General features: G+C 47.1%; 1 protein-coding gene across 1 annotated transcript in view; it reads right to left on the bottom strand.

The window, feature by feature from the left end:
- Positions 1-14,693, bottom strand: part of NELFB (negative elongation factor complex member B) — a 411,812-nt gene that overhangs the window by 209,834 nt on the left and 187,285 nt on the right. Inside the window, exon 7 of the mRNA XM_069609721.1 lies at positions 5,325-5,427. Coding sequence (XP_069465822.1) covers positions 5,325-5,427 — 103 coding nt within the window. The remainder of the gene's footprint in view (positions 1-5,324; positions 5,428-14,693) is intronic.

Below are 14,693 nucleotides of genomic sequence, written 5' to 3' on the forward strand. Positions count from 1 at the left end.
TGGTCCAAACAGATGAACCAGAGTGGTCCAGGGGTGCGAAGGGCTCATCTAGTGGATCCTCGGTTTGCAAACGTCGCGGTTTTTTCTTCAATGCCGAAGAAATCCATTGACGCATGTCCTTTTGTTTGTCTGTAGGTTTGTCCATAGGTTCCAGTAAATTCTTAGGCTTATCCTTGGGTTTCGCCGAATCCTTGGGATTGTCCTTGGGTTTCGATGAATCCTTGGAGCTTTGTTTGAGAGAATCTGCTGAAATTATCCCGGCGATGCTCTCGGTAATCACTTCAGCATCGGGAAGTTCTGAAGTACGGGCCTCTGGTTGCACGACTACTTTCGGCAGAACTGGGGCCTTTTCGGTCGTGGACGCCTTCTTCCGAGGCGTCTCGACGGGATGGTGGATATTGGGGTCAGCACCCTTTGATTTAGTAGGCCCAGTCGCAAGGCGCACCTGCGGTTGTGGGGAGGGCTACCGACCCTGACGGTCGGCGGGCAGGGGCGAAGCTTTTGGTGTGCCTGTTGGCGCTATGGACCGTTTTTACTGTTTAGTCTAAGACGTCCCTGGTGTTGTCTCTTTAGTGTAGGTAACATGTGCGTCTATGTCACTGGGGTGTACATTCCCCATAGCAGGACCTAGGTCTTGCCTAGCGGGGCTGGGGACAGACGACACATAGCGAGTGTGCTCAGCCGAGAGGTCAATCACCTCCGTATCGGAGGCTAGTTCGTCACTCAACCCCTCGTCTCAATCGGCGGTTGTGGCATTGGGAGAACCAGACTCGGCCTGAGACATTCCATAGGCCGCCCACCACTTAACACTGCGCTCCTTCAAAGTTTTTAGGCGCAGGAGCTTTCAAGCCGCACAAACCGACTCGTCGTGATTGAGGGGGTAAACACTGGTTACACTTACAGGGTTTATCCTACCAAGGGAATTTGGCTCTGCAAACAGGACAAAACCTAAATGGAGTCCTCTCTATAGCGGAGGAAATAAACTGTGATGAATAGACCCAGGTAACAAAGAGCGAGGAAAGGCAAAGGCATTATGAGAAAGGGAAAGGTCCATCCCGACCCCACTCTCCCTACTGTGTGGGATGGCCAGAAGGCCCGGCCACGTGGTCGGCAGTGCCGACCGGACACCATCCCTCAAAGATCCGTGGACCGTCTTCGGTGGAGAACTGGAACAGCCGTCGATGGAAGGGACAATAGGGTAATATCGATAACTAATATATATTATGACCAAAGGTCGAAAAGAACAAAAGCAGGACGAGCTCCGCATAAGGCGACCAGAATGCTGGGCGGAAAAAAAACTCTCTTAGGCACCTCGACGCATGAGGGATTTTGGGTTCACTACATGTCACGTTAGGAATAGTGTTACAGGCACACCCATGTCGACGTCCCCTTTTGATTCTCGAAAGACAAGATGCAATACTCTGCGGTGACCACTGCATGTCGGACTATATGCACAGCATGCGATTCTAAGCAGATTAACAAGCATTAGAACATTTTGTTACAAATGCAAGTTTTACATGAATGGCTGGTGGAAGTGGTTTTACCTTTATGACATTTAGTCTTTATAACTCGCAGGCTAAAAGTTAGGCCTCAGTAATGCACAGAAGGGCCCCCTTTCTTCACCATTTCTTTTGCCATTCCAATGCCATTCTAGGCGGGAACGACCTCCGTGGCTGTTTTGTCTTCGGCGGGAATCCTGTGATTTCCCCGCCCAAGCTCCATAGTGTCTGGAAAGGCAGGAAGCGAGGGAGGAGTCCAAAACTCCACAGCCCTTTGTCTTCCACCTTGCCTGAAAGATAACTCCCAGTGGTGGGCTGTCTTTCCTGATTGGACAGCCAGACCACCCTTTGCTGTAAAATGCGGGGAGAGAATGCAGAGGTTGTGCTGTAGTTCCTAATAAAAACTCAGAACCTGGAAGCTGCTGACAAGTCGACCACTGGAACCAAAACTGAAGCGGAAGAAGAAAACGCGGCTGAAGCGACCAGAGAGCCGGCTGTGTAACTGGAGCCTGCTGTTACCCTTGCTTTCAATCGACCTGGGGACTCCGAAAATGACAGCCCGACACAGAGCCTGATGAGACCCACTAGCCTGAAGACCTGCATTTTCAGCTATCCCACATTGTGCTACGACCTTGTGGGGCTGCAATATCCCAATAACCTGGGACCTCGAACGATTGTATAACCTGGGACCTCGAACGATTGTACAGGGCGGGGTCTTCCAAATTCCAAATCTTGCTGAAACTTCCTGCTAGACATCCAGAGACGTGAATAGAGTCAGAAAAGTCCCCTCACCACAGTGCTATACCTTGCAAACTACGAGAACCCGACCAGTGATATTATGTCTTCCTTCAATGCTCCTGAAAAGGCACCAAATCCACAGAGCCGCGTCCAGCCACGAAGAAACCATTGCCTGAAGCCTTCTGTGTCAATCCCTGCTGAAGAAGCCCATCCAGGGTCCTGTATTCTGTCTTCCTGGCAAGGAATATAGTGATCGGGTTTTTGGCTGCATATCCTGAAGTCTTCCTGCTACAGCAACTCTTCTGTGCTGAGGTACTGTGTTGGCTGGGGTATTTACTTACCTTTAGTCTCTTGTGAGTCCTGTGTATCCTTGGGGTGCAACTATGATTGGGAGGTCTCTCGTCCAGTTCAGCCAGGCCCACTGCTGCAATCCTCCAAGGGTGTCTTCCCTGAAGTCCATGGCCCCTAATTAACTTTCAAAGTGAACTACTTGTTTGCTCAGTCTACCTCAAGAACTCTGACTTTGCCTGCAACTGAACCCTATTTCACCATGCCTACTGCTGGTTCCTAGACCACTAGGATCACCTCTTCTACCTCAGAGAACTCATGTACTAGAATTGGGAAGGGCTAGATAATTGAAAGGGTCTGCCTTGAAAAGTAAAACAAGTGTTGAAAAGTGTACTTACTTGTAAATGAGTTAGTTGGTACCTTTAAACTCTCAGAGTCAATAGTTATATGAAGTTATTACTTAACTTAGAGATGTTCTGCCATTCTGAAAAGTATATATAGGATTTACGTACCTTGAATAAGCTGTGCACCTAAGTATTCTCAAAGTCTTACTTTCCTTAGAAACATTCTCGCCATTCTAACAGAAAGTAGATATGTTAATTAATCACCTGTGAATTGGGTTCCCCTCTTCCCAAAAGTAATGCTGTTGGTTTCACTTTATTATTCCTGTTCAATTTCGGGATGCCCTGGCTACAGAACATTAACACTTCACTTTTAAAACAGAGAATAAAAAAAATAGCAATTGTGACGAATCACTTCATGTCGTCACTTCCTCCCTTAAGGGGACGGGGGATCCTTCCCATGGGGCCCGCAAGAGGAGGCCACTATCCGATAGTCCCCCTGGGGGTGGTGCTCAGCGGGATGATCCCATGGGAGTCGGACCCCGTCTGTGGAGGAAGGGAAGAAAATCAAAGGAGAACGCGGTATAACAATTATCACTCTACCCCCAAAACCACATCCCCACACACTGTTAGGATCAAAACACTCAATCAGATGTGCCTACTCTTTCTGCTCATAGTACCTTTTACGCAGAGTATGAGGAGAACCATACTGTGACGAGAAAGCCTAAGAACAACCTGGAAAGTTATGGCTCTGTAGATACTGACACGAAGAAGAAAAGAGGAGAAAAAGGCGGGCAAAAGATATCCCCGGGGCAAAACCAATTGTTGAAAACAATCAAGAGTACAAAAGTCATCTTCCTCGTACCAGTACTTGGAAGAATTCCAGAGAACTTTGTGTGTCAAACAGTGCCTGGCAGTTTATTGAACCGGGTCGGATTAAGAGACATTATAAACTGGGACCTGAATGCTGAAAGGATGGAGGAATATGTGTGTGAAACAAAACCTGACAGGACAGTGAACCGGGCCTGAGTGAGAGACATTAGCCTGAGAAAGGGGTCTGGGATCGACCCAATGGGAAGAGAACATCAAAGGGAGAGATACACCCTTTGGCAAATGTCAAGAGAAGACCAGGGGAAGAGAGATACCCTCTGGCAAAACCAGAGACATCATTGGGAATATTAAAAGAAAGCCTCCGAAAGGCTTGGGGAAGGGAGATATTTTCCCGCATCTTGGCAGAACTGTAAAGAGTTGCCTAAGAAGGCGTGGGGAAGAGAGACCTCCCCCTCCATCTGTGTCTAACTATATTGGAAGGCCTAGTGATGGCCAGGGGAAGGAGGAGATTACCTATAACAGTCGAGATTACCTCAACAGTCATGAACTGCCTAAAAACAACCAAGAAGGAAGGAACCACCTTTCTGGAATCAGGGTGAAGCTAGTTATATAGTTTTCTTTTGAAGTGTGAGGGACGGAAATAGGTTTGCGACATAAGACAGTGGGCTATTTTTCTTTTGATGGTTTGGAGGCAGGGAAACACCCTTTTAGTTATAGGGACAGAGAGGGTTTTTTCTTTACTTTATATTAAATAAAACGTTATGCATACAAGCATACCACCTCTGGGTTCCACATCTACTTCTGCACACTTACACAATGTAGTGTGGTAAAACAAGTGAATAAAGAATGTGGTGAGCCAAATTATATAACTAATACGTAGAAAAGAAAGGAGTTAAAAACACCATATTTCATTTAGTTACAACTTGAGTGTAAGGGACAGAGATATGATTCCGACATTGGACATTTGTCACTTTTGCTTTGGACATTCTGACACTAGTTATTTCAGTTGAAGCAGGGAACCTCCTCTTGGAGTTAGGGTAAGATAGGGTTTTCTTTTCAATTTTTCACTTGAAAAAAAGTTTTTAATAATCACCATGACCCCTCTGTGTCAGTCTTCCTTCTTCATCCTTACAGTATATATGTAAGTGTACCAGTGTGTGTGGTGTTTTCTTTGGTTATCTCTGTAAACTCACTGAACTGACCTACCAGCCTGCTTTCCTTCCCAAAGCCTGCCTGATCTGCCTTGCTACCTTCCTTTATAGAGTGTTGGGTTCCCTTTAGGTAGGATTTATTGTTCTACCATTAGGTAAAATGGTTGCACAGCCCTCAGATGGTTGTGTAAACTTTTACTGACAGTGGTGTTCAGGTTACAGTGCTATTTAATGTTTACTTAATGCCACAGGCATTGACAAATGGACAATGTATTTTGGCAGCAATATCATATATAACAATGTTTGTAGAGGTGAAGTTTTGAAAGTTAATTCCAGGTTCATTGCCCACAGTACGACCCAATAAGATAGAACCAGTGCACTTCTGGGGACATCAATTTAGTTAGTGGCAGAATCCGACCAAACAGAGGTCACACATCACATTCAAAATTCCAGAAGATTATGAAGCTGTCACTCACCCGGGGTAAGGCATCCTGACCAATCAGTTCTTGGAGGTTTCGGATGGTGCTCAGTGCCAGAGTGTTAATAGCAAAGGGATCACAAAGAATCATTGATAAATCCCTGTAGGCAAATAGAAACAGAAACAGTTACACTTGTTGTATGCACATTATACAGGTCTTGCTGGACAGTGCATAAAGACTAGTAAATAAGGTCAAGTGATGCTCAACATATTGTGCACTGTTGCTCATCAAAAAAAGGTTTTGCGTGTGTCAAACAAATTCTAGAGCCCTTAAATGCAACCACTTTACAATTATCACATTAACCATCAACAACTCTATCAGCCAGGGATGTGTAACTACTAGGCCACATTCCTTGTTGTTGGGGACACGTTTTCTTAAATTGTTGGTCCTCTGGAAAAGGAGATAACAGGAGGCAAACAAGGTTTACTTTCAACGTAATGGCTTAAAGCAACTGTGTGAATGGATAGCATCATAAGGACATGAGTGGGAGTGGGTAACTAGTGCATGGATCTAGCCAATGCACACAGTTTGCATCTGGGTAGAGGAGTTTGTTCTATCGCCAGTGTTAGGACACAATTCAACTTTGGGGGTTCGACTGCCCCGTTTTATGGGAACCTGTTAGAGAGATTCTCCACAACCCTCTGTTAACAGGTGTGTAACCATCAATCCCAGGGGTACAAAGTGTTTCCACCAAAAGATACAACAGACTGGTAGCTGCAGGATAGCAGTCGGACTTCACTCAATAGAGGACTGGTGGACAAGTACAGTTAGGCTGTCAATAGACACCCTAAAGTATACACTACACAGAAGACATACATTACTTACCGTAAAAGCATTTCTGATGATTGGATCTCCTTAGATTCACATGCTGTGCATATAGTCCGACATCCAGTGGTCACTGCAGATTATTGCATCTTGTCTTTCGAGAATCAAAAGGGGACGTCGACATGGGCGTGTCTGTAGCACTATCCCTAACGTGACGTGTAGTGTACCCAAAATCCCTCACGCGTTGAGGTCCCTCCGATTGTATTTTTTCTGCCGTGAGGGAGCCTATGACTAACGTGAGGGAGCACAGAAAAGAGAGAAAGTACCAAGACACCTATGTTCCTTCATCCGAGCGGGGAGGAAGGGTGGGCGCATGTGAATCTAAGCAGATACAATCATCAGAAATGCTTTTACGGTAAGTAATGCATGTTTTCTGATGCGTGTTAATCTGCTTAGAGCAGTACCCGGAGTTGGAGGTAGGATGTGAGAAGGAACAGTAGAGAAAAGATGTCTTAGTACTGCTTGTCCCACTTGAGAACCAGACCTAAAATGAGTGTCTAGGCAATCGTGTTTTGTAAAGGTGTGTACAGAACTCTAGGGTGCCGCTTTGCAAATGAACATTTGCAATAAATGTTATGGAAGCCCCAGTGCCTCGAGTAGAATGTGCTCTAGGATTGAAGGGCAGTTCTCTCTTAGCAAGAGTGTAACAGAGTGTGATGCATTTGACAATTCATTTAGAGAGAGTAGATTTAGAGACAGCGTCTCCCTCTTTATCTGCTGCCACTGAAACGAAAATATGTCTTTCTTAGTGGTCTGGTTCTTTCCATGTAAAACATGACTGCCCTGCGTACATCCAGTGTGTGCAGGTTTCTTTCTCCCATGTTTGAGGGGTGCTGAAAGAATATTGGTAGTTCTATGGATCGGTTCACATGGGACATTGAAATGAATTTAGGTGCAAACCTAGGGTGAGTGCGCAGAACTACCTTATCTTTATGAACTGTTACAAAGGGGTCTAGGATTGAGAGCACTTGTAGTTCACTGACTCTTCTAATGGAAGTAAAGGCTATTAAAAAGGCAGTTTTGTAAGTGAGATCTTTAAGATTTGCTTCATGCATGGGCTCGAAAGGAGACCCCACAAGTCTTGTTAACACCACGTTTAGGTCCCATCCGGGAGCTGGGTTAGAAATGGGAGGGTGAATTCTCTTTACTCTCTCCATGAAAGCTGAATACCTGGTATCTTCCACCACAACACCTTTTGTTGTGATGTAGTGTAGGCTGAAAGAGCAGCTAAGTGAACTTTAAGCGAGTTAAACACTAGGCCTGAATCAAGTAAATGTGTCAGGTACAAAACGATATGAGTGGGAGAGCAGTCCATGGGATTGATGCTCTTAGAGTTGCACCAGATAACAAAACGTTTCCACTTGCTAGAATAGCAATATTGTGTTTTAGGTTTTCTTGCCTCCCTGAGTATGTCAATACACCTTTGAGGAAGTTGTAGGTGCCCGAACTCTATGACCTCAGGAGCCAGGCGCCAAGTGCAATGTTCGTGTGCATTGGTGAAGTGTTTCCCCTTTGTCTTGCAACAACATGTTGTATGGGCAAGGCAGTTTCAATGGAGGAGATAGGGACATCTCCATCAGATGAGCGAACCAGGGTTGGCGGGCCCACATGGGGGCCCCCCAATATCATTGTGACTGGTTCCTGGTGCATCTTGTGCACTATCTTGTTGAGTAGGGGAGTCGGGGTAAAAGCGTAAACAAATTTCCCTGACCATGTGACTGTTCCCCTTGGAATGGCTTTGGGGGTACCTGGAGGCATAATCTTGGCATTGGGCATTCTCCAGAGTTGCGAGCAAGTCGATTTCTGGGAAGCCCCATTCTGTGAAAACGTTGGAGACAATGTCTTTATGTAATCTCCATTGGTACTCTATGGGTAGTGGGAAATCTCTGCGGAGTACGTCTGCTAGAAGATTGAGTTCTCCTGGAACATGTTGTGACAGCAGGAACATGTGTTTGAGAGCCCACTTCCAAATGTTCTGGGACAGTTCTAGAGAGGGAGTGCCTCCCTGTTTGTTCAGATAATACATGGCTGTGGTGCTGTCTGTGAGGATCAGGACCGTCTTTCCTTGCAATTGTGTCTGAAAGGTCTTTAGCACTTTGAAAACTGCTAACAGCTTCAACAGGTTTATGTGGTTGGATGCTACATCTGACGACCAAATTCTGTGCGCCATCTGTTGAAGCAGGTGAGCTCCCCACCCTGTGAGAGATGCGTCTGTAGTCAGAGTGGCTTCTACTGCGGGGATGGTGAAGGGTTTTCCTTTTAGGAGGTTTTCCCTCAACCACCACAGCAGCGAGAGAATGAGGGCCGGCGAGACAACCACTAAATCGTCCCATTGTCCGCTGGCCTGACACCACTGGCTGTTGAGCCACTCTTGCATTGGACGCATGCGCAAGCAACCAAATAAATGCACAAAGCCATCATTCCTAACAGTCGTATAGCTTTGCGTCCCGTCATCTCTCGAGTGGCTACATATTGAGGGATTTGAAACAGCATGTTTTGAACCCTCTCGGAGGAGAAGACAAGGCCATCCTTTGTTCAAATTAGAGCCCATAGGAACTGTTTGCCCTGACTGGGGTCCGAGCTGCATTCCTTCTCTATGATGGAGAATTCCAGGCTGAATAAAAGGTCTATAGTATCTTAGGTATTTGATAGACATGTTTCGTACGAGTCCCCTGTTATGAGCCAGTCGTCGAGGTAAGGATAAACCAGGATGGATTGCCTGCGCAGGTGTGCTGCTGCCACTTCTAGTACCTTTGCAAATACCCTTGGTGCGGAGGCTATGCCGAAGGGTAGTACCTTGAATTGATAATGTTTGTTTTGTATCATGAATCCGAGGTATTTTCTGTGCACCGGCAACACTGAAATATGAAAGTGTGCATCTTTCATGTCCAGTGTTGCCATGTAATCTCCCTGCGACAGCAGAGGAATTACTTCCTGCAGAGTGACCATGCAGAACATTTGTGGCTTTACAAATTTGTTCGCTGGGCGCAGATCTAATACAGTGCATATGGTGAGATCCTTTTTGGGTACAAGGACGTACACTGAATAAATACCTTTGTTTACCGGTGAAAGAAGTACAACCTCTATGGCTCCCTTTTCTTGAAGTGTTTCTACTTCCTGAAGAATGAGACGCAGATGGTCTGGCGTCAGTCGTCTTGCGCGTGGAGGTCTGAACTTTGGGGACCGGCAGAACTCTATACAGTACCCGTGGGCAACGGTCTTCAGTGCCCACTGGTCTGTAGTTATCCCCTCCCATGCCTGAAGGAACGATGTTTGCTGGCCCCCGACCGGGGAGGCATGGGGGGGGACCCGGATCTTTGGGTCATTTTGAACCCGAGGCCAGGGAGCCTCTGGAGTAGAGTTCTGGCCCCTTCCTTTCCCACGACGCTGACCTCTTTGGGGATAAGTAGTGGTGTATCCACTGGTTCCTTGTGAAGAGGACCAATTATTTCCCAAGGTGCACTGGTTTTGAGGGAAGCATTGGCCACGAAAAAGGCATCTGGACCCACTTCCCTGCCTTGTGGAGGACCTTTGTGTGATTTGATCTAGTGTCTTAAGGGTGTCGTGCTTCTTCTTTGCAGTCTCGAGAATTTCGTCGACTGCTCTCCCAAACAAGTTGGATTCTTCCAATGGTTTATTAATAAGCGTTGCTTGAGTTTCTGGCTTGAACCCAGAGTTTCTTAGCCACGCGTGTCTCTTTAGGAGGGTGTCCCGAGCCAAAGATCAACCCACTGTTTCAGCGGAATCCAAAGTGTTCTTGAGTATACTTTGGTTTACTTGTCGGTACTCCGTTACCGTGAACAGAAGACTAGTCTGTAGCGGTTCAGGAACCCCCTGCAGGCCTTCTTGTAACATGGCCAATTGAGCGTCCGCGTAGCTGGGTAACAAAGTAGTATTGTTAGTGATGCATGTAGAAAAAGCTGCTGCAGCCGTGACCCTCTTTCCTAGGGCGTAGAGTTTTTTTACACTCCTTGTCAGGGGGTGCCTCCCCGGTTGACAAGGAAACCCCTGCCCTTTTCCTGGTAGTGGTCACCACCAGTTAGTCTGGGGTGGAGTGGCCTCTGATGTAAAGGGATCAGACGAGAAAGGCCGAATAGCTTTTCTATCCTTAGATTAACTGCTCTTGTGAGGGCAAGTGTTAATAGTGAGGGAGCCTGTTGCTTTTTAATTGAGTTTAGTAGAGTTTCTCTTTAAGAATGTCCTCTATAAAGTCAGCCTCAGAAACAGCTTCATCGGTGGCGATCTTGAAATGTTCTGCTGCTTTGCGCAACATAGCGTTGAACGTCACTTGATCGTCCACTGGAGAGGGCTGTCTAGTGGGAGTGGTCTGGGGGGAATCTAAACACAGGGCATCAGGATCTGGTGAAGGATTAGGAGACTGCCAAGGATCAGGGTCACCCATATCAGGGTTCCCCCCCCCCGCCCCTGTATGGGTCACGCATATCCTCAGGGTCAATGAAGGGATGATCATCTTGAGTGTAAGCGACTGCAGGGACATCCTCCTCAGTGAGGTTGTAAGTGTACACATCCTCCTCCTGAGAGGGATCAAAGAGTCCTTGAATTCTAGCCACAGGGGGGAAAAAGGCCCTCTTCCTGTGGTCTTTTGGGGGTGGATTGCTCTGCGAGGGTTACAAACCTGTCAAGTCTCTCCATACAAGCCTCACAGGTTTCCCCTAGTCCAAACAGAAGACCCAGAGGGGTCTAGAGGTGGAAAGGGCTCTTGTATACGATCCTCTGACGCCAAACATCGAGATTTTTGTTTCACCGCTGAAGAAATACCTTCTTCGCCATCCGAAAACCCTTTCCGGGGGACCGACAGAGGTTTCATGTCCCTGTGCTTCTCCTTAGGCTTGGCTGAGGGTTCCGGTATTTCCTTTAGCCTATCTTTGGATCTCCTCGACTCTTTTGGTTTTCCCGTGGGCGTCGGCGAATCCCTTGACTGACTGTTACTCACCGAGCCGGAAGGTGTGCGTGACCCCAACCTGGATCGAGATGTAGGATGAGCCGTAGACGTCTCTGAAAACCCAGTTCCCCTGATTTCAAGAATCAGGCTTCCTCTTCGAGAGGGGTTCTTTTTCACGATGTACCACTCTGCTATTTATGTAAGAACAGACAGAGTAGTCTATTAATGCAAAAGAGCGGGATTGAGCGCACCGCCATACCAATGCTGCAAGAGACACAGAAAGGTTTTGAGTATTTTGCCTAACTTGTTTCTTTTTAATTAATTCTGTTAAACACAATAGAACTGCTGGTACCTGAAATAGTGTATGTGAGTAGACCTGAGAGGAAATCCTGGACCAGTTTCAATAAGGAATACAAAATCCAAATGGTTGATGAAAACAACAGGAAAAAATAATAAAATGGGAAAGTTAGTATAGGGAGGATAACCCGAACGGCACGAGGGACGCACTAGGGCCGGGTTGGTGCATGTTGTCATGATGACTACCCCCGGCGACCCAGACCAAGTCCAGCAACCCCGGAAGCAGGCATCAAATTATCCCACGCAAGCCCAACAACCCCTGCTAGGGGCTATTTGGGTGCAGTCCTGGCGTCTATGGCGCCAGGCTCATATGGAGAGTCAGTCCTGGCACCATAGGCGCCAGGCTCATAGATTAAAACGTACCTGATGCAGACCATACTGCAAATTTACCTGATGCAGACCATGCTGCAAGAGCTCCAAGCCAAAAGAGGCTTGGAAGGGACTACTTTACCTAGGGACTATTTTTTACTCGGGTGGGGCTGGGGAGGAATACTTACCTGGGACTACTTTGGAGGCTATTTAAACCACACTCGAAGAGCAGCACACGCTTGCGTTATTCTGCATCCAGCAGCGTAACGCTCACCATGCCTGCAAGTCTGCATCCAGTCTTCTGCCACGCCCGCCTCAAGTCTGGAGCTCCTAGAAAAAGGGAGAAAGAAGGAGAAAAGGTTAGAACAAGAGCAATACCTTTGATCCTTACCTGAATTCCCGATCCATCGCGCCTTCGAGCTGGAAGAAAAGTTATTTTATGCGAGTCGCCTCGCCTGCTGCAGCGCCGCGCTGATCTCACTGGCCTTCGCAGCATCTTCACATTCCACCGCATCCTCCGGCATGTTCCCGCTGCACTCCGGCACCTAAGGGGAAGACCAGAACAGCAAGGTGAGCCAAGGGAATACACAGAGGTAATATTAGTTACCCCCCCCAGACTTACCTGATTTTACCACCGGGGGTACTATTCCTCTTCACGGGTCGGCGCAGCTTGCACTGCATCTTCGCCGAACCCCGGCCCCTAAGGGGAAACAAAAGGACAGCAAGGTGAAACAAAGGGACAAACAAGGGGAAACCTCCTCACCACAATAGACTTACCTGATTTTACCGCCGGATGCATTATTCCCCGAGACTTCATACTTTCTCTCAGCGCCTGAATAAGGGAGAAAGCAACAGGTTACATATTGACATTATTTTATCAAACTGTGATGGATAATACAAATCCTTACCTGAATATTACCGGTTGCCACGAGGAACTCTTCGCTAGGGTCAAGCTGCAACCTGCAAGGAATCGGACAAGAGTGAAAGTCAGACATTTGAACTCTTACCAACTACATACTTACGGCGTCTTGCCGGAAATCTCGGAGTCAATATTGTTCTGGAACTCACCAATTCCTTCGAGCCAGTGAAGCAAATGGTTATCTACGCGCCCCTGCGCTCTATGCAGGATGGAGAGCTCATCTTTCCAAACCATCAGAAGAATATTCCTACGGGCCAAACAAACAAAGCTAGGTGGGCCAGTCTAGTCCCTCATCTTGGCACTACGCGTCACAATGGTGGAGAACGCAGCTGTCCAGTTCAGATCGATGCCCCTGTGGGAGCCAGGTGAGCGTAACACATGTCCTGGAAAGCGTTCGTAAATGCACTTCAGTAGAAAAATCAAACAGTCTCTCAGTATGTGAACACAGTTAATAAGATATTTGGAGCAAAGGCAGTCCTTGATAAGCAGCACTGGTAGAAATGGTTTTATGGATTACGGCCTGTGGATTACAGCCCGGAAAACTTAGGAAAAAAACCGCAGCTAGTGCTTATTTTTTGTAAAAAAAATAAATAGCACTTACCGAGATTCAGCTGCAGCTTTCCTGCTCTGGTCTCCGGTCCGCGTCCTCCGAGTCCCGGCACTAATGAAGGGAAAGCCACCCAGCGGTAGACTTTGTTTACTACAGCTGGCTGGCTTTTCCTTCATTAGTGCCGCAAAAGCAAAAGCCAGCACAGGAGGGCCTTAATTTCACAAAATGGCGGCGCCCCTGTGCTTGCTTTTTCAAATTTTGAGCTTGAATAGCTCAAAATTTTACATAGGAAGTTTTAAAACGGAGGATGCTAGTATTTTTTTTTTATGTGGCCTATCTATTTTTGAAATAAATTTTTTTACTAGACCATCCCTTTAATTGAACGCATATTTACTCATTGACTGCCGCACTACATAATGCGTTATGCCGTTGGATAGGTATATATTTACATCTGTTACCCTGACCCAGAGCCTCTGCCCAGATGACGCGCGGAAGTGGAAAAGGCAAAAGGGGGCTAATGGATTCTTACAGAAGCAACCCCCGCAGGCATGCTGCGACGAGTGATGCCACAGTGGAGTACACAGCTGAGGGACCCCTGAAAACTGCTAACATGGATCCCTTCATGTCAGTAATGCAAGTTGGCTTTGCGTCTGTTAACGCTAAGCTAGACGATATTGTGTCCACTATACAATCCCTCAAAACAAAGCTGTATAAGGAGAGCGGATGCATCACAGCTGCTGAAACATGAGTAGGAGATCTGGAGGACGCAGTGGAAAGGCATGACTAGGATCTGCAGGCATTTAAGGAGGAGTTCCAGATGGTACGCGCAAAATGTGAGGATCTAGAGTCGCGCTCCAGCCGCAACAATATCTGTATAGTGGGGGTCCCTGAGAAGGCTGTCCGTGGCCCTATGCAGCCCTTTATGGATGGCATCCTGCAGTCAATTTTTGGAGAAGCGCAGTTCCTGGTCGAGAGGGCACACCAGTCACTGGCCCCGGTGCCCAATGCCTGGTAGCAACCCCCCCAGTGACAATTATCGCCAGACTTTAAATCACCGAGATCACATTCTTAGGCTTGCAAGGGAAAAGGGCACACTTCAATTTGATTCCGCAAGGATCTATATCTACCCAGTTTTTTCATCCAGGGAATCAAGGCAGCCCGGAGAACCTTCGACCAAGTTAAACGCCTCCTACACGATAGGCAAGTCCAGTACGCTATGATGTATCTGGCCAAACTGAGAATACAGCATGGGGGCAGGGCCCACTTTTTTGATACTTCAGATGAGGCTGCAACATTCATAGAGAGGTCAATACCTATCCCAGCAGATCGAGGTCCAAGTTCAGGCAAGAAAGACTGGGCCTCATCTGTGGCCTAATTTATGTCCAGGGATTGAAATTTGGATTGCTGCGCATGTTATTGATGTGAATGACTGCTCGTTCTGGTTCTCTGATGTGCCGCACTGGACGATTTTCAGAACATTTTACCATCTACAGTTTTGGCTGT

This window comes from Ambystoma mexicanum, chromosome 8, assembly GCF_040938575.1.
Source record: "Ambystoma mexicanum isolate Mex_15411 chromosome 8, UKY_AmexF1_1, whole genome shotgun sequence".
NCBI lineage: Eukaryota > Metazoa > Chordata > Amphibia > Caudata > Ambystomatidae > Ambystoma > Ambystoma mexicanum.